This window comes from Gnatocerus cornutus, chromosome 7, assembly GCF_029298725.1.
Source record: "Gnatocerus cornutus isolate USDA-ARS CGAHR chromosome 7, icGnaCorn1.1, whole genome shotgun sequence".
Taxonomy (NCBI): domain Eukaryota; kingdom Metazoa; phylum Arthropoda; class Insecta; order Coleoptera; family Tenebrionidae; genus Gnatocerus; species Gnatocerus cornutus.
This window is the reverse complement of record NC_142239.1, coordinates 9,743,501-9,763,309: the sequence shown is the minus strand read 5'-3', so window position 1 is coordinate 9,763,309 and position 19,809 is coordinate 9,743,501. Positions and strand designations below refer to the sequence as shown.

Here is a 19,809-nt window from a genome sequence, read left to right as displayed (position 1 = left end):
AAAATTGCGTGAAATGCGACTGCCGTTTAAAAACTGAAACAACCAAATTTAATTCCGACAGATTTACATTGACAGAACTTAGACGATCGTGTTTTGTTTGCAACATTTGTACAGGAACGAATTACATGATGAAAATTTCAAAATTTGTGACCTTGGGTGGACATTGCCAACCTAAAGCAAATGACTGCAATCGGTTTAGGTTTGGCAGTTATATTTTTATTTAAAGTTGGAATCTTGTCGAATTAGCTTAAGTTAAGTTGGCAAGATTGGCATCATTGTCTCCTCAAAATTTGACGTTTGCCAATTTTGACATAAAAATAGTGAGACTTTAAAGATGTTCCACTTGAAGTGAAGTTTCCCTCAAATGAGACAGCTTAAAAACGGTAAAAAATTGAATTTCATCACATTTCATCCACTTTGACAGTTATTTTTTTATCCAAAGTTGAAAACTTGATGAATTAGCTTTGAAAATTTCAAGATAACAGGGTTGGCATTATTATCCCCCAGAATTTGACATTTGGCAATTTTGACATGAGATTTGGTGAGTATTAAGGTTACAGTCGGTTTAGGTTGTAAATATCCACTTTGACAGTTATTTCCTTATTTAAGATTGGAATCTTATTTAACTTTAGAAATTTTAAGATGGCAAGGTTGGCATCATTGTCCCCCCAGAATTTGACATTTGTCAATTTTGACATGAAAATTACTTTGGATTGAGGTTACGTAATTAATGCGAGTTTTTAAATATGTTGCAAGTGAAGTCAAATGTTCTTCAGATGCGCTGCTGTTTAAAATCGAAAACAACCAAATTTACTTCCGACAGATTTACATTGACGTGTTTTGTACCCCAAAACCCAACTCACACAACACCGCCATTGCAACATTTGCACAGGAACGAATTACACGGTGAAAATTTGAAAAATTTGTGACCTTGGGTGGACATTGCCAACCTAAAGTTACTAACTGTACAATCGGTTTAGGTTTGACAGTTTTATTTTTATTTAAACTTGGAATCTTGACGAATTAGCTTTAGAAATTTTAGGCTGGCAAGATTGGCATCATTGTTTCCTCGAAATTTGACGTTTGCCAATTTTGACATAAAAATAGTGAGACTTTAAAGATGTTCCACGTGAAGTGAAGTTTCCCTCAAAAATTGAATTTCGACACATTTCATCCACTCTGACAGTTATTTTTTTATCTAAAGTTGAAAGCTTTGAAAATTTTATGATAATAGGGTTGGCATTGTTATCCCCCAGAATTTGACATTTGGTTTAGGTTGCAAGTGTCAACTTTGACAGTAGTTTAAAACATTAACATAACGAACACGATCGCCTTTTGTAGGCCAAAACCCAATTGCAACAGGAACGAATTACACTATAAAAAATTTGAAATTTGTGACCTTGGGTGGCCATTTGCAACCTAAACCAACTGTAATACGATTTTTGAACGTAAATAATAATTAATGTTTGTCCCCTGACCCCCCTTGATTCTCCGCCTTTGATCAGTGTTGCGAAGCCTCACTCTGGCGTTGAGCGCGAGTGAATTTGTCGTTTGTTTTTAGGTATCCTCTTGGAAAACGGCAATTCGCTTCCTCCAGCGATCGTGCACCAGAACGGCGACTCCCTCGACACGACCACGTCTGAAGAGAGCAATCAAGGCATCGCGAACGGCAAATCCAACAACACGACCCTCCTGGACGAGGACACCAACACCTCGTTCGCCGACAACAGCAGCCCTGCGTCCATCGAAGCAGAAGAAACGAACGATTCCGTCGTTTCGGATTCGACCAACGATTCGATGGCCCCCGAGTACAAACGAGCTCTCGAAGAGGAAGACTCGAATTCGTTGGAGACACCCAGCAAAAAGCTCAGAGAGGACGTCGGAGATAAGTGACAAATACGGGCGTACCATTAAGTTCATTATTTTTTTAACTAAATTAAAAGATGTAATCGTGTAAGGTTTAGATTAACTGTACACTGCATAATTTGTCGTGGTTAAGTTGTTCAGTGGGGTTTTTTGAGTGTTCTGTGTGTTACTTCTCTTATATCCCCGGGTGGCACTCAAAAGGACCCATTTTTAAGCCCATTAAACAAAATTCACAAAGATAGTAATAGTTGAGTGTGATTCAGGAGTCCTTAGGGATTTTTGACGGGCGTCGTCGTCCCGGTGGACGGCGAGGTTACCACTAAATTTCACCTGAAGTATGAACATTGTAATATTTGTTTTATAATTGTTCCGTTGTTTTTTATATGTACATGTAAGTAGTCACATTATTTTGATACCGATCTTAAGCTACTTTCTTATTTTTACTTGTAAGAATAGTCTTTAAGTAATTTATTTTCATTGTTTTTCGTTTTATCTTAGGCATTCATTTTACTAGCGTAATTACGAACATTCCAATTTTTCATTTGACTTTTTATATATATCGCGAAAGATTCTAGGAACTTTTACATTTGAAGGCGTTAGGTGTAAATATGACATTTTTGGGTTCGGCGACAGGAGCAGACTTCAAATGTGAATTTTCTCCTCGGTTTTATAAAATCGTACACATCAAACAGAAACCAGGCGAAAACGATTTTGTAATTTCGATCATAGATGCTCCATTTTAATATAAAAATATTTATAATATATAGATACAACAAATAACTGAATGCCTTTTATGAATAATACTGTAGAATGTATACATAACACTTTTACAAAAAACAAATAGTTAGTGAATTTATTTCAAATTATATATAGCAATGTGTTATTATATATATTTTTTTTAATATTCCGGATTATGAATGTCTCGATTTTTCATATTTTTATTCGCTCTACTCACATCCGCTTCTTGTAACCATTGGCGGAGATATTCATTATCCGAATGTAATGTAAAAATATCAGTTGTAGAAAATGAGTTTTGAGGTTTTGTAGGATATTTTCATAAATATAAATCTTTCACGGCAAATTTTATTCAACTTCCATACTTTCACCCCGCGACCCCGCCTCCCCATGTTTACGATTCGTGTACAACTTCCCCCCATTGACCCTCCCACTGAATTCCGGTCGCGACTTTGTCTTTTCCTGCGAAGTAAACATGTCTAGGAGGGTGCGAGGAGCGCAGTAAATCCTAGTGGTGGACTTCGTCCCCGGGGAGTTGATGCTGGTTAAGGGCGGCGGGGACATGGGGGAGTCGGTGGTTGCGCGGATCACCGACGCCCTGGGGGCCTCCTCGGACTTTGACGGACCTGAACAAAACGAGGGTATTGAACTCGAAAGTCGAAACTATAATCGCACTATATGTTTGGGTCGAGTATGAAAAACGAGGGTATTGAACTCGAAAGTCAAAACTATAATCGCACTATATGTTTGGGTCGAGTATAAAAAACGAGGGTATTGAACTCGAAAGTCAAGACTATAATCGCACTATAAGTTTGGGTCGAGTATAAAAAAACGAGGGTATTGAACTCGAAAGTCAAAACTATAATCGCACTACACTCCCGCTCAAAAGTATTTGCCCACCAACATATTTTTAAGTAACTCCAAAATAATTTCTTTCTTCAGCTATTGTTTGACGTTTTTTGTTTTTATGTTTATATACTTCATTGATGCTAACAGCAATTTTTTTTCTTTTTTTGATATTTTAGAAAATATCAATCTTTTATTTTTTTAATGTTCTTTTAGAAATTTTGAAAAAGTTATCATCTCACATTTTCACAATTCATCAGCCTATAAACGCAAAAACTAAAGTGTTGGATTGACGTCTACCGTTTTTTTAATATCGTAAAGGTCTTTGACAACAAAACTTTAATTTGTGGTTGCGGAAATTTATTGTTCTCCAAGTTTTTCTCAAAAAATTAATGACAGTTTTGTACAGAAATGGTGAAGAAAATTAAGTTAGGTGTGGAAACGCGTGCAATGATTATCTCTTACCACAGAATCGGCAGAAATAACCGCGAAATCGCAAAAAAAATATCAATATTTTTAAATGGGCAAATACTTTTGAGCGGTAGTGTATATGTTTGGGTCGAGTATAAAAAAACGAGGGTATTGAACTCGAAAGTCAAAACTATAATCGCACTATATGTTTGTGTCGAGTATAAAATACGAGGTATTGAACTCGAAAGTCAAAACTATAATCGCACTATATGTTTGGGTCGACTATACCCACCTATATGGTCCAGTTCGCGCAGCGCCTCGTCCAACTCGACTTTGTCAGCGAGTTTCTCTTCGTCGAAATTGAATTTGTGACACTCCAGAAGGCAATTATAGATGTTCCTGTGGTCAGCCGTGTGCAGGTTTTTCTTTAGGAGCGTTTCCAGTTCGTTCCACATTGCTTTGTATTGGTCTTCTCGTTTCTGGCCCTTCACCCTTTGACCGGTACTCAGAGGGTACAAAGATTCGTTTTTGTTTTCGAGGGCGATGAGGTTGAAGATGATGCGTTTACACTGAAAGACTTCTTCGTCGGTGATTTTCTCCTTCGTTATAATGGAAGGCAGAGGGTCAATGTACTGAAAAAGCAGTCAGAGCGAGTTTGCAACCCTTACAGAGTCTCACCCCTTTTAGATTGAAAATCAGCGTCGAGCTGATCGTCAGCGGCCAATACTTCGTGTGCCGGTTCAACCGCGTCTTCATTTTCTGTGCCGGCCGGTTGCCCTCCTCCACGTAGGCGACCTTCATCGGCGCCAACGTGTTCTGTTTTATCAACACCCCAAAATCCGTGATTCTGTAATCAGTCACGCGCCCCCCACACCCCTCCGAGATCGAGGGGGGATCTTCTAAGACAGACCTCGCCGTGCACAACGTGTGTATGAAAATCTCCCCCCCATGAGACGCTAATAAGTGACTCGTGATTTTCCCCCCGGCTTTCCGCGGCATCTCCAACATGACGCTCCGCCCGTTCAAAAGGAAATTGATGAGGCACAAGGAGGGACGCGAGTTGACGTCCACTGGAGTTATCCGATGCATGGCGGTGCAGTTTTGGAGCTCCGACCCCGTGCAACCCCGGGGGGTGCACCATTTCAAGGTCACGGTTTCGTAGTCGAGCCCGTCTTTCACGGTGCGTATGGCGGAGGAGTCGAGGGCGTTGCCTTTGAGGATGCCGGTGTGGGCGTCGCTCGAATGGTAAATCTCGACGTCGTAGTTGGCCGAAGAGCTCGCGTTTTGTTCTTCTTTCATGGGAATCCCCGTGACTGTGGTGCTGCCGAGGTTGTAGTGCTCGAGGATTAGAGTTGACAGCTTGTTGGAGATCAAGGGGGCTTTGATGGAGTGCACTTCGGTTGTTAGAATCGACGACAACTAGAAATTTTTTTGAGAATTTAACTCAGAGATTCGACCAATAGGAGACGTTCATTTTTTCAAATCAACCAATCACAACACTTTTTCTGGAAATTTCACTAGAGAGCTCGAAATTGTGGGAAATTTTTTCTCCACTACTCGTAGTTTGTTTCTCCGGACAATTGATCGTCGAAACAAATTACTCGTTTGTCGGAAAAATTTCGAGCTCTCTTGTTATATTACTTATGAAAACTAAAAATTATAAATGACGTGGAAACTGAAATAACTTCTAAAGTCCGTTTTTATTATTAAAAAACCACCAACACCGCACTCTCCCACCACTTTACAACCGGCAACGTCGTCGATGGTGACTTTTTGGTGATAAAATCAAATAGGTTAGCTGCCTAATTGACAATTAGATTACACAAAACGGCCTTTCAGGCTGTGCCGAGTCTTTTCACTATTAAATCATTTGATTTGCAATCCAACAGGCTGTAAAAGAAACGTTTTTAACGGAAACACTGCGTAATTTTCAGAAATGTCAAAAATTTGACAACTATTTTCTCACCAAAAATCTCCCTAGGCAACGTTGCCGGTTGTAATGCAGGGGAAAATTGCGGTGTTGGTGGTTTTTTAAAGAAAAAACGGACTTTAGCAAGAAACACGATCCTCCCATCGAACCACAGAAGTGCAAAAACAAAAACAAGATTCAAAAGTTTAAATTTCGCGGGTTTTTGGAAACTGGACATTTACAGAAAGTCCCTGAAAACTAGTTCTTAAATTGACAGAAATACCGTAAATTTTATAGTATTAAAAACATGGTTTAAACAAGCTCAAATGTGTTGCGACCTGTTTTACCGGCTCAACTTTTACTAGACATTGTAAATAACGTCAAAACTAAAATTACATAAATCATGTTTTTAGCCACAAACAAGCTCTTCGCATTGAATCACAGAAGTACAAAAAATAAAAAATTAAACAAATTTGAATTTTATATCCTTTTTACATACTTTCTGGGGTTAATATCCATTCGCAAAACATAAAAGTTACTAATACAAACTAAGGTCACTAAAGTGCAGCTCATTGCTATCCACTCTCCCGTGTTAATTTTCGAATTTTTTGAGTGTAAATCAGGCTGTTAATTCTTTAGGAAGAAAATTAAGGGATTGTAGCGATTTTTGAGGTTAACACGTTGTCAAAGTTGAGTGTATTAATCAATAACTAAATTAAAAATTTGTGGCAAAAGAAAGATTTCAATAGAGATTTAACAAGTTTTAGTAATGTTGTGCAAGACGATTAACTTCTACGCATGCCATAGTTGCGTCAAGGTTAAACACTTTTGCTGCCAACTGTTACCAATAAAAATTGGTAGCCACTGGTGCCAACTTTACTTTTTAATAAGTGGACCGATAGTAATGAGCTCTGGTTTTGATGAAAATTTGCCTTTTGTATGTATAAAAAAATATTCATCTTGTAACCTTACAACAAACACACTAAACGCGACAGTTGGCAAAAGTGGTAACTAAATTGTCAGTTGACATTTCTAATGTAAAAAGTTCAATTTCAAAGTTACAAATTCTACTTGGATTTTACTTTGTGCTAGAAATACTTTAAAATTTGTACTGTTGGCGACACCGAAATCTGAACGACTTTTTCGTTTCTCTGAATTTCCATAATGTAAATCAGACTTTGACCAGTGGCGTTCTTTTTGATTTTCCTCTAAACATTTTATTTTACCTATACAACTCTTACTAATCAGCAGCCACTGCTTCTAGCAACCGATTTTCATCAAATTTTGCAAAAGCTCTTGGTTTTTCGACTACAGTCTAATGTTTAGCCGATTTTAACCTAACTACTGTCATCAATTGTCATAAATGACAAATAGAAGTACGCCTATGATTTAAAATAAAAATTACGCTAAAGTCCGTTTTTTTTAAAAAAACATCAACACCGCACTCTCCCACCACTTTACAACCGGCAACGTCGTCGATGGTGACTTTTTGGTGATAAAATCAAATAGGTTAGTTGCCTAATTGACAATTTGATTACACAAAACGGCCTTTCAGGCTGTGCCAAGTCTTTTTACTATTAAATCCTTTGATTTGCAATCCAACAAGATGTAAAAGAAACGTTTTTAACGGAAACACTGCCTAATTTTCAGAAATGTCAAAAATTTGACAATTATTTTCTCACCAAAAATCTCCCTAAGCAACGTTGCCGGTTTTTAAAAAAAAAAAAACAAACTTTACAAATTTCGTTGTCGCCAATAATAGTATTATTAAAAACTTTATTTTTAATCAAATCCAAAGTCATTTCATAGTCATTAAGTGAAAAGCATCCTTTACGTATTTCATTATTACTTTTGACTACACTTTTGACAAAATTTGCACGTCAAATTGACAGTAAGGTTAAGATTACACCCAAATTTTCGAAATGTCAATAAAATGATGTCTAAAAAGATTTGACCGCGACAGTACTAAACATTATAAATGACGTGGAAACCCAAGGTTACTAAAATTAACAGGTTTGCTACAAAGTTTTCAGCCAATAGAAGCAGGCCTCTTGAACTGGCGCGAATACGTCATCGGAAAGCTCTTTTAAATTCCGATTAAATTTTTTCATAGCTATTATTATTTAAAACAGCAATATTTAACACTCTGATGTTTCTACAAGAACTTTGTTAAACAACAATGGCGATCAACAATGTTTTTACACTGTAAAACAATTGACAGAACTTTCTTGTGACGTCATTCATGGTCGCACGTCCCTAGCAACCAAAAGGGGGTGGAGGTTCAGCCTTAGTAACGAGCAAACCTGCTTAATTTAGGAACCTTGGTGGAAACCGAAATTACTTCCAGTAAGAAACAAGCTCCTCCCATCCAATCACAGAGGTGCAAAAACAAAAACAAGATTTAAAAGTTTATATTTCGCGGCTTTTTTAAACTCTCTGAAACTCTTTGTTTATTAGCTCACAAATTAACAGGAAATATCGTAAATTCTGTATTATTAGAAACATTTCTACGTGCCGCGACCTGTTTTACCGGCTTCTATAGTCGGAATTTTGTAACTTTGGTTTAGCCCCGCCCACATGAACAAATGACGATTTGAATTTGTCGAATCAAGGAATGGCTAGCCTCCTTTACCCAACATAATAAAAAATCTGACAACTAAAGTGTCACACGTGTCAAGAAGATTTGCAGTTTTGCGGGAATTCAATTAATCGTGAAACCTTCGTCGATTTTGATGGTGTTTCGTCTTCGAATGTTTGGATATTTCTACCCCAGCTTCCCGCAAATATCAACGAACTATCAAAATGTTGCAGACTAAATCAGACTTTTAGCTAAAATTTAATTGGCCCAAAAGGTAGGCGGAGTTAAACCAAAGTTATAAAATTCTGACTATAGAAAACATTGTAAATGACGTGGAAACCGAAACAACAAAAACAATGTTTTCTGTAACAAACAAGAATTTTCCATCGTACCATAAAGGTACAAAAAAAACAAAATTTAAAAGGTAAAATTTAGTGCCTTTTTACAGAAACTCTGTAATATCCATTCGCAAAACATAAAAGTTACTAAGGTTAACGAAAACAAACACCCTAAACGTAACAGTTGACAAAAATGGTAAGTAAATGGACGTGGTCGTTTCCAATGTCAATTTCAAAGTTTCACATTTGACTAGAATTTAACTTTGTGCGAGAAAAACCGTAATTTTCGTATTACTAAAACATTTTCTAAACAAATCCAAAAGTGCCGCGACCTGTTTTACCGACTCAACTTTTACATAAACATTGTAAATCATATGGGAACTAAAATAACAAACAATTTTCCTATCAAACCATAGGCGCACAAAAAATGAAAAAAAAAACAAAATATAAAATTTAAGTTTTGCGGCTTTTTAAAACCATTAAACAAATCCACCCTCCAAAAGTGCCGCGATCTGTTTTACCGGCTCAACTTCCACCAAACATGCTGACTAGCCCACTCGAATGGAACACGAGGGCGAAATAATCACTGCACTAGGGACATTACAAGTGAAAAATTTAGTGTCAATTTAAATTTCCATCTAGTTATCCATGACTTTCGTACCTCGTTGTTTAGTTCAGACGCTGAGAGTGGGCGTGACAACGATCAAAATTGAGCTCCGACATACGTTAATTTTCCATGGATAACTACAGATGAAATTTAACTAAAAAACGGCGCGTAATTCAAACGACTCACGTTCTTAGGCGGATGATTGTTGACCTGTGACTCGATATTGACGGGGAATGTGTTAATAATGACGAGATGACAATGATCTATCGTCAGCAACCGATCCGACCCCGTCGCCACCTTGTTCTGCTGCTGCAAGACGCTCAAGAAAATCTCCTCTAACCGCTTCATACTGTCATTATCTCTAGCTGAAGTTATACAAATCACCCTGCATCGATTCACCAGTTTGGTCTGTACGTCCCCAAACGCCTGACTTTTCATTTTTTTCGCTTGGATATCAGTGCAGTCACTTAAGGCCTCAATAGCCGCGCGCAGTCCGTGTAAGACTGTGTACTCCAAATTCCGGTTGATTGCATGAGGGGGCGGCACCCCAATCAACGACATTGCGTTCATTATCTAGAAAAGTTCAGTCAGGTGATCAATTGTGAGCAAGGGGGCCCTTACATGACTCAGGTTTTGTTGTGAAGGGCTCCATGTGTTGAGAATGTGGGCCACAGTATCACTCGCGATAAATCTCACCTAAAAAAAAGTGTTTAAAACTGTCTCAGTGGGGCTAGACTTACCAGTTTGCCTTGGGGGAAGAGGTCCCAGACGATGCGGCAGTATTCGATCGCTGACTCCACGCTTGAAGTCCATAAAGACTTGCAAATGGGGGTCATGGGAATGAAACCGGGGGTCCGAACTTTGAGGAATTCTAATTCGATGGGGTTTTCGCATGATATTCCAAAGTACGGAGTGTGGTCTAGGACGAAAACTGTCTTGTGGTTCGAAGGAAAGAGTTTGTTTGTTACTGAAAACGACATTGTTTATGTTTGAGGTTATATTATTTGACGTTTCAGTTTCCACGCTAGTTAGAACCGCGCCAAGTTTAGTGGAAATTGTGCAAGTGAAATAGGTCGCGCCACTTTTGAATTGTTTTTTTTATTTTTCGTATTCAAAAGGAAGATCTTATTTGTTAAAACACACACGACCTTGGCTAATGCCAAACACCCGACGACATTGCTTATATTGAAGTTAAGCCGGTAAAACAGGTCGCGGTACTTAAAAAATGTTTAAAAAATGTTTAAAAAATGTTTTAAAACCTAATTCAAAGTTTATGGTATTTCCATAGACAAAGAAGGAAGAAAAAAGGTCTTCCTGTTATTTTGAGAGCTGCTAATGTTGCGAGTTTCTGAAAAAAATCCGGTGTTTGTACGGTGAGAGATTGAATGACAGAAAAGTCACTAAAACTACGCGATAAAAAGTGTACCAAACGCGCGAAATTTAAAATAACAAAATAACCCCAGTTACTGTCAACCCTGTCAACCCATTTCGCGTAGGAATTTAGTATTTTTAGTGTATTTTGTAGCATAATTTGCTACCAACCTATATGTCAACTGTCGAAATATCCCAATCTCTCACCGGATAAACTATAAAAGCCGCAAAATTTAAATTTTGTTTTTTTTTCTTTAATTTTTTGTGCGCCTATGGTTTGATAGGAAAATTGTTTATGTTATTTCAGTTCCCATATGATTTACAATGTTTATGTAAAAGTTGAGTCGGTAAAACAGGTCGCGGCACTTTTGAATTTGTTCAAAAAATGTTTCAGTAATACGAAATTTACGGTTTTTCTCGCACAAAGTTAAATTCTAGTCAAGTGTGAAACTTTGAAATTGACATTGGAAACGACCACGTCCATTTACTTACCATTTTTGTCAACTGTTACGTTTAGGGTGTTTGTTTTCGTTAACCTTAGTAACTTTTATGTTTTGCGAATGGATATTACAGAGTTTCTGTAAAAAGGCACTAAATTTTACCTTTTAAATTTTGTTTTTTTTGTACCTTTATGGTACGATGGAAAATTCTTGTTTGTTACAGAACACATTGTTTTTGTTGTTTCAGTTTCCACGTCATTTACAATGTTTTCTATAGTCAGAATTTTATAACTGTGGTTTAACTCCGCCTACCTTTTGGGCCAATTGAATTTTAGCTAAAAGTCTGATTTACTCTGCAACATTTTGATAGTTCGTTGATATTTGCGAGAAGCTGGGGTAGAAATATCCAAACATTAGAAGACGAAACACCATCAAAATCGACGAAGGTTTCACGATTAATTGAATTCCCACAAAACTGCAAATCTTCTTGACACGTGTGACACTTTAGTTGTCAGATTTTTTATTATGGGGGGGTAAAGGAGGCTAGCCATTCCTTGATTCGACAAATTCAAATCGTCATTTGTTCATGTGGGCGGGGCTAAACCAAAGTTACAAAATTCCGACTATAGAAGCCGGTAAAACAGGTCGCGGCACGTAGAAATGTTTCTAATAATACAGAATTTACGATATTTCCTGTTAATTTGAGAGCTAATAAACAAAGAGTTTCAGAGAGTTTCAAAAAGCCGCGAAATATAAACTTTTAAATCTTGTTTTTGTTTTTGCACCTCTGTGATTGGATGGGAGGAGCTTGTTTCTTACTGGAAGTAATTTCGGTTTCCACCAAGGTTCCTAAATTAAGCAGGTTTGTTCGTTACTAAGGCTGAACCTCCACCCCCTTTTGGTTGCTAGGGACGTGCGACCATGAATGACGTCACAAGAAAGTTCTGTCAATTGTTTTATAGTTTATCCGGTGAAATGACAGTTGACATATAGGTTGGTAACAAATTATGCTACAAAATACACTAAAAACACTAAATTCCTACGCGAAATGGGTTGACAGGGTTGTCAGTAACTGGGGTTATTTTGTTATTTTAAATTTCGCGCGTTTGGTACACTTTTTATCGCGTAGATTTAGTGACTTTTCTGTCATTCAATCTCTCACCGTACAAACTATACAGTGTAAAAACATTGTTGATCGCCATTGCTGTTAAACAAAGTTCTTGTAGAAACATCAGAGTGTTAAATATTGCTGTTTTAAATAATAATAGCTATGAAAAAATTTAATCGGAATTTAAAAGAACTTTCCGATGACGTATTCGCGCCAGTTCAAGAGGCCTGCTTCTATTGGCTGAAAACTTTGTAGCAAACCTGTTAATTTTAGTAACCTTGGGTTTCCACGTCATTTATAATGTTTAGTACAGTCGCGGCCAAATCTTTTTAGACATCATTTTATTGACATTTCGAAAATTTGGGTGTAATCTTAACCTTACTGTCAATTTGACGTGCAAATTTTGTCAAAAGTGTAGTCAAAAGTATTAATGAAATACGTAAAGGATGCTTTACACTTAATGACTATCAAATGACTTTGATGTCCAAAAAAATTTGACTGCGACTGTAAAAGTTGAGCCGGTAAAACAGGTCGCAGCACTTTTGGACTTGATTAAAAATAAAGTTTTTAATAATACTATTATTGACGACAACGAAATTTGTAAAGTTTGTTTTTTTAAAAAAAAAAAACACCAACACCGCAATCTTCCCCTGCATTACAACCGGCAATGTTGCCTAGGGAGATTTTTGGTGAGAAAATAATTGTCAAATTTTTGACATTTCTGAAAATTAGGCAGTGTTTCCGTTAAAAACGTTTCTTTTACAGCCTGTTGGATTGCAAATCAAAGGATTTAATAGTGAAAAGACTCGGCACAGCCCGAAAGGCCGTCTTGTGTAATCAAATTGTTAATTAGGCAACTAACCTATTTGATTTTATCACCAAAAAGTCACCATCGACGACGTTGCCGGTTGTAAAGTGGTGGGAGAGTGCGGTGTTGATGTTTTTTTTTTAAAAACGGACTTTAGCGTAATTTTTATTTTAAATCATAGGCGTACTTCTATTTGTCATTTATGACAATTGATGATAGTAGTTAGGTTAAAATCGGCTAAACATTAGACTGTAGTCGAAAAACCAAGAGCTTTTGCAAAATTTGATGAAAATCGGTTGCTAGAAGCAGTGGCTGCTGATTAGTAAGAGTTGTATAGGTAAAATAAAATGTTTAGGGGAAACTCAAAAAGAACGCCACTGGTCAAAGTCTGATTTACATTATGGAAATTCAGAGAAACGAAAAAGTCGTTCAGATTTCGGTGTCGCCAACAGTACAAATTTTAAAGTGTTTCTAGCACAAAGTAAAATTCAAGTAGAATTTGTAACTTTGAAATTGAATTTTTTACATTAGAAATGTCAACTGACAATTTAGTTACCACTTTTGCCAACTGTCGCGTTTAGTGTGTTTGTTTTAAGGTTACAAGATGAATATTTTTCTATACATACAAAAGGCAAATTTTCATCAAAACCAGAGCTCATCACTATCGGTCCACTCATTAAAAAGTAAAGTTGGCACCAGTGGCTACCAATTTTTATTGGTAACAGTTGGCAGCAAAAGTGTTTAACCTTGACGCAACTATGGCATGCGTAGAAGTTAATCGTCTTGCACAACATTACCAAAACTTGTTAAATCTCTATTAAAATCTTTCTTTTGCCACAAATTTTTAATTTAGTTATTGATTAATACACTCAACTTTGACAACGTGTTAACCTCAAAAATTGCTACAATCCCTTAATTTTCTTCCTAAAGAATTAACAGCCTGATTTACACTCAAAAAATTCGAAAATTAACACGGGAGAGTGGATAGCAATGAGCTGCACTTTAGTGACCTTAGTTTGTATTAGTAACTTTTATGTTTTGCGAATGGATATTAACCCCAGAAAGTATGTAAAAAGGATATAAAATTCAAATTTGTTTAATATTTTATTTTTTGTACTTCTGTGATTCAATGCGAAGAGCTTGTTTGTGGCTAAAAACATGATTTATGTAATTTTAGTTTTCACGTTATTTACAATGTCTAGTAGAAGTTGAGCCGGTAAAACAGGTCGCAACACATTTGAGCTTGTTTAAACCATGTTTTTAATACTACAAAATTTACGGTACTTCTGTTAATTTAAGAACTAGTTTTCAGGGACTTCCTTAAAAAGTCCCGTTTCCAAAAACCCGCGAAATTTAAACTTTCAATTTTTGGTGTACATCGTTGCATTCTTCACCTTTTTGCCCTATCCACAATGTTTATTGTATTTTATAATAATCAGACTGATTGCATCAAAATAAATGAAATTAAAACTAGTTTTAGAAATGGAAAAGTGTGTGACCCACTGATGTGCATATGACCCAGAAACGGAAAAGAAGTGGTAGCAAGGCCAAATTCTTTCGAAAGCTTTTCTAAACCCGACTATATAAACCTACATCAATTATTCATTAATAGAATTAGGAACTAAAAACGCGTTTGGTAATTACAAAAAATTCTCAGGAACCACACAGATTTCAACACACTCATTCAGAAGGTCTGAATAGGAAAGTTAAAACTCATTGATGATTTCGCAAAGTATTTTTAATTTAAACTGAACAAAACAATCAGACTTCTACGAAGGTGGTGTTATGAGACTCTCTTGGTCGCTATGGTAACGCCATGACGTCATCAGATCCCTTTTTTGTGATATTACGTAAAATTTCCGTAAGAATTTTGGTCGCGTTTTTTTTAAGGTTAGTAGAACCAACGACACTTGGAATATTTAAGCCTGCAGCGCCCATCGACTAATTGATTACCCGAATTCCTGTCCAGGACCCGGGAAGTTTCGGCATTTATTGGGTTAATAGATTTTATAATTTGATTAAGAGTTGTAGCAGCTGGTAGGCGACCGTCAAAAATCGCATTTTTTCATCTTCTTCGCTTCCTTTGTGAGCCACCTGTCCTACGAGGTCAAAAACCGACCTTCATTTCCATCGCGATCTGATTCTCATAAACTAATATGCAAAATCCGAAAAGGATTAATTGTTCAACCCACAACCATTCCAGAGAAAGTTTTTGGTCATAAAATAACGGTAGCACACATACCATCGCGTCCCATAAAAAAAACCCTCAAAAAGTGATAATTTCGGTAAAAACCCCATTGCACCCATGGGTGGCTCTCTAAAGTGATGCTTGTTTAGTACCATAAAGGCGCAGTTTGTGAAAAAAACGTACGTGTGGTAAACAAGTGCCATCCACGGTGTCTGAAGTGACGTCACGTTGGGTATAAGAAGTAAACCGACGAAGAAGTCAAGTTGTTAGTCTGTCATCCGCCTCACGGTCAGCACAGGTCATAGCTCTTCATATAACAGTGTTTTACGGTGTGATTAGTCAGTGTGCTCAGTGTGACCTACAATTGGGGTAAGTTACCTCGGTGTAGTGACAAAGAGTGACTTGATTTTTGTAAAAAATAACCTAATCTAGTGGTGACTGCGGTTTTGTTTTAAAAACGGTGATTCTGATTGGTTGAATGTGGCACTCTTTGATTTTCTTAGTCTTTCTAAAAATAGTGTTTTATCCACTAAGTGACCTAATTTTCGGTTGGTAGCCTTGTTCGTTTCCGTTATTTCCGCAACCTAGGAAGTTTATCTAGCGCGGGTTGGCACACTTGCATTTAATTAAGTTGGTACGACCAATTTCAGCACGATGCGGATATACCTCTTCGGAACCGTTCTTCTCTTGGCTCTTCTCCACTGCCATAGCACCCCCATAACCCCTAAAAACGTCGAGCAGATCGAACATGAAGGTATCAAAGCCGAGGAAACAACAGGTGTCACCCCAACAACAGAAAAAGCGAAAGAAAAGGGTCGTCAATCTGAAGATGACGACGACGATGATGACGACGATGACGACTTGGGGTTGGATCTAGGTGATGACGATGATGATGACGACGACGAAGATAGTGACGATGACGATGATGATGGTGACTACGATTTTGACAGTCTCTTCGACGACATCCTCGGAGGTGAGTTTACCAGTTAATAAACCCCCAGTTTAATCTCTTGTTAGGTGATGACGATGACGACGACGATGATGATGACGACGATACTGTCGCCGATGTCCCCGCTCCATCCCCGCCGCAAGCCGTCGAAGCCCCCAGCGAGTCCATCGTGGAAGAGGTGCCTGAGGAGCCTCTTCAGGAACATTCAGCTGGTGAATCGGAGACTGAGACCGGTACGGCTGTTGACACTGAAAGTGACGTTGACAAGAACCCAACTGAGAACGCACCCGTGGTTGTCGAAGAGGTGCCCGCTGAAGATGACGATGACGATGACGATGATGACGATGACGACGACGACGACGGTCTCGGAGACCTGAGTGTGGATGATGACGATGACGATGACGACGACGATGACGATGACAGTGACGACGACGATGACGATGACGAGACTACTCTCGATGATGTCATCGAAGCCAAACGATCACGTGAGTCAAAATCTCGTAAACACAATAAGAAAACAAAAAAATCCAGAAAACAACACAAAATTTCTAACAAAGTGAGATAGAGTAGTGCTCAAAGACTTGTATCGTCCATTTGTACAAATCGCACTGTAGTCGTAGTCAATTCTCTTTCTTTTGAATTAGTTACGTGCCAGTTGTATCCTCTAATTTATTATTACTTATTTATTTTTTATTTATTGAATGCTTTTGCATTATACTAGGTATATGTCACAGTCACGTGACCTAAATCTGTATTTGTACAAAACCATTAAAACAATACTATAAAAAAAAGTTGTGTTTTATTTTCGTTTTTAACACTTCCAATTCGGTGACATTTATCTAGCTAATGCATTTCTTTGCTAACCGCATGCTCTTTCACTCATCCTGATTGTCTGTCTAATCGTAGAAAGAATGATCTAGTAAACTGGGTAAGTAGCAGCATGACTGCATCGTTGACCAATGACATGACTTCTTGACATGACTTAACTCAAGTAGTGGGGTAGAACCAATTAGATTAGAAATTCATGAAAGCATGGTAGAACAGAGTAGCTCAACCATCAAAGTAGACGTAGTTACAAAATAACACAGCCACCCATGTTCTATGTGTTTTCGCGAGCGAACTACCACCACCAAGAATGTCCGTGAAACCTTAGTAGGCCGTGGATGAGGATGTAGGTCACCTAGTGACCTTGTTCGACGCATCCTTCCGAGGTCAAGCACACGGTTCTTGTTTTAATTGAGCGTGGAATAACTCGGTTGCAATTGTTTCTTTCGGTGGTCCATAATTGGACGCATCCTTGGGTAGAAAGTCCGGCCCTGACCTGATGGCCACTGACCTCACCAGACGTCGATGGTTCCGTTATAAATAAACGATCTCGTTGGATTTCTTTTTACCGGAACTGGAAATTTAAGCGCGGGAGGGCGGGGCCAACTTTCTTTTGTTTCTGAGAAAGTTAAAGTGGGCCATGATTCAACTTTTCAGTACGTCAAAATTCAGAGCCTCCTTGCAAACAAATTTTCGGAACTTTTTGGGTGTAAATCAGGCTTTCAAATTTTTAGGGAGAAAATGAATGTAGCGATTTTTGAGGTTAACACGTCAAAGTTGAGTGTATTAATAAATAACTAATGGTCAAAATTTTATAACTCCGCTTACCTTTTGGGCAAATTGAATTCTAGGTGGAAGTCTGATTTACGCTGCAACATTTTGATAGTCCGTTGATATTTGCCAGAAGCCGGGATAGAAATGTCCACACATTAGAAGACCAAACACAATCAAAATCGACGAAAGTTCACGATTAATTGCATTCCTGCAAAACTGCGAATCTTCTTGACAAGTATGACACTAGAGTTGTCAAATTTTTATTATGTGGCTAGCTATTCCTTGATTCGTCAAATTTAAATCGTCATTTGTTCATGTGGGCGGAGTTAAACCAAAGTTACAAAATTCCGACTATAATTAAACATTTGTTGCAACAGGAAGTTTTTAATAGAGATTTGGCAATGTTGTGCAAGACGATTAGCTTCTAAAGTCCGTTTTTTTTTTTAAATCAGCAACACCGCAATCTTCCCCTGCAACCTTACAACCGGCAACGTTGCCTAGGGAGATTTTTGGTGAGAAAAAAGTTTTGACATTTCTGAAAATTAGGCAGTGTTTCCGTTAAAAACGTTCCTTTTACAGCCTGTTGGACTGCAAATCAAACGATTTAATAGTGAAAAGACTCGGCACAGCCTGAAAGGCCGTTTTGTGTAATCAAATTGTTAATTAGGCAGCTAACCTATTTGATTTTATCACCAAAAAGTCACCATCGGCGACGTTGCCGGTTGTAAAGTGGTGGGAGAGTACGGCATCGTACAGTAGAACCTCGAATTGTGACGTCGAGTACAGTCGCCCCTCGTTCGTGGTGATAGTTCGCAATTTCCCCGCTGAAATTTCCCGATTACAACAATTTTCCGTTCAGGTGCCATGCAAACCCCCAAAATGCCCGCCATATACATTTCCAAATACAACAGATTCGTCGACAACATCATCGGCCGCATCAACCGAATCCTCGGGAAGTCGTACGATCCCGTCCGCGTGAAACTCCTCTCCAACGAGGCGAAGAAAACCAAGCCTAAATCCTCGACGAAGAAGCGAAAAACCAACAAAAAACGCAACAACTCCGCGACCAGAACCAACTCCATGACCAACAAGATGGCGGAGATCGCCATTGCGCGGAGCTCGGAGCCCTCCTACATTCTCATCTCGAAAACCAGTCATCGACCGGAAGCGAAAAACGCGCAAAGAGCGACGAATAACAAGAAGAAGAGCAACAAAACGAAAGCGAACAAGTCGGCAAAAGCGAGAGCGACTTTATTTGGTTTGAGTTCAATCAAACGAGATGGTGACGTCAGCGTTAACATGATGCCGGATCACACGACAGTCAAGACGAATTTCATCCTCGGTCCGCTGACGCTGAGAGTCGAGCGAGAGGTGAGTGATGGGAATCCCAAGCAGTGCTACCAACTGATTGTTTTAGATGGGAAGAGGAGCCAAGCGGGAGGTGAAAAGCGCCACTGCGACCACCCAGCAAATGCATGGGCGGCTTAACTTGAGGATCGTCCACGGAGGGGCTGCCACCTTACATTCAATCAAAGTTTTACAACCTAAACAAGTAAATTTGACTGTTATTTAGGGGGTTTAGTTTCACGAGGTTTTCGCAGGTTCGTGTGGACAGTGCTGACAACCACGAAAAAACGAAGGAGTTTATGTGGAGGAGGAGTCCGCATATTGCGTCGCTCGTCTCGCAGAAACTGGCGTCGGCGACTAGATCGATGCTGAAACCGCCACCAGCGGCGTAGATTGTTTTGGGGGGAAGGGCGTAGTAATTTATTTATTTATTTATTTATTGAGTAGTTTAGGTTATGTTTTATTTTTGACAGCAAGACTTGAAAACTTTCCAAAACTATTTGGTCCATTGTAATGTATGTATTCTGTGAAAAAACAATTGTACGGATGTCAAACTTACATAAAATAATACCTGTAGTGTCCGTTTAAAGAAACTTAAACTTAAACTTAAAAAACTTACTGCAATTTTGTTTAAATAACGAAGAAAAAACAAATTTTTAATAAATTTTTAAAATGATCATAATTTAAATCCTAAATCCAAAATATCGCA

The 19,809-nt window shown here is 38.2% G+C and overlaps 3 protein-coding genes across 7 annotated transcripts in view; 2 read left to right on the top strand and 1 right to left on the bottom strand.

The window, feature by feature from the left end:
• The window catches only part of Amun (protein amun), a 16,848-nt gene extending 13,901 nt beyond the window's left edge, over window positions 1–2,947 (top strand). For all 4 annotated transcript variants that reach the window (XM_088041743.1, XM_088041742.1, XM_088041740.1 and 1 more), the window contains one exon: window positions 1,562–2,947. In XM_088041743.1, the coding sequence (XP_087897869.1) occupies window positions 1,562–1,893 (332 nt within the window). In that variant the 3' untranslated portion in view covers window positions 1,894–2,947. The remainder of the gene's footprint in view (window positions 1–1,561) is intronic.
• asun (integrator complex subunit 13 asun) lies at window positions 2,932–18,075 on the bottom strand. Of its 2 annotated transcripts, XM_088041738.1 has the most exons (7): window positions 17,808–18,075; window positions 10,031–10,257; window positions 9,912–9,986; window positions 9,477–9,863; window positions 4,537–5,277; window positions 4,151–4,490; window positions 2,932–3,227 (listed from the first exon to the last, which is right to left on the bottom strand). In XM_088041738.1, exons 2-7 carry the CDS (start codon window positions 10,124–10,126, stop codon window positions 2,950–2,952), a joined length of 1,917 nt encoding a protein of 638 aa, XP_087897864.1. In that variant the 5' UTR covers window positions 10,127–10,257; window positions 17,808–18,075; the 3' UTR covers window positions 2,932–2,949. The 2 variants fall into 2 exon arrangements, with proteins under 2 accessions (XP_087897864.1, XP_087897863.1); XM_088041737.1 differs by lacking the exon at window positions 17,808–18,075 and having other exon boundaries at window positions 10,031–10,354.
• On the top strand, window positions 15,421–19,809 carry LOC148170773 (uncharacterized). The gene is made up of 6 exons (XM_088041739.1): window positions 15,421–15,574; window positions 15,856–16,178; window positions 16,223–16,639; window positions 18,613–19,124; window positions 19,171–19,305; window positions 19,355–19,809. The coding sequence occupies exons 2-6, from the start codon at window positions 15,860–15,862 to the stop codon at window positions 19,490–19,492; spliced, it is 1,521 nt and encodes a 506-aa protein (XP_087897865.1). The 5' UTR covers window positions 15,421–15,574; window positions 15,856–15,859; the 3' UTR covers window positions 19,493–19,809.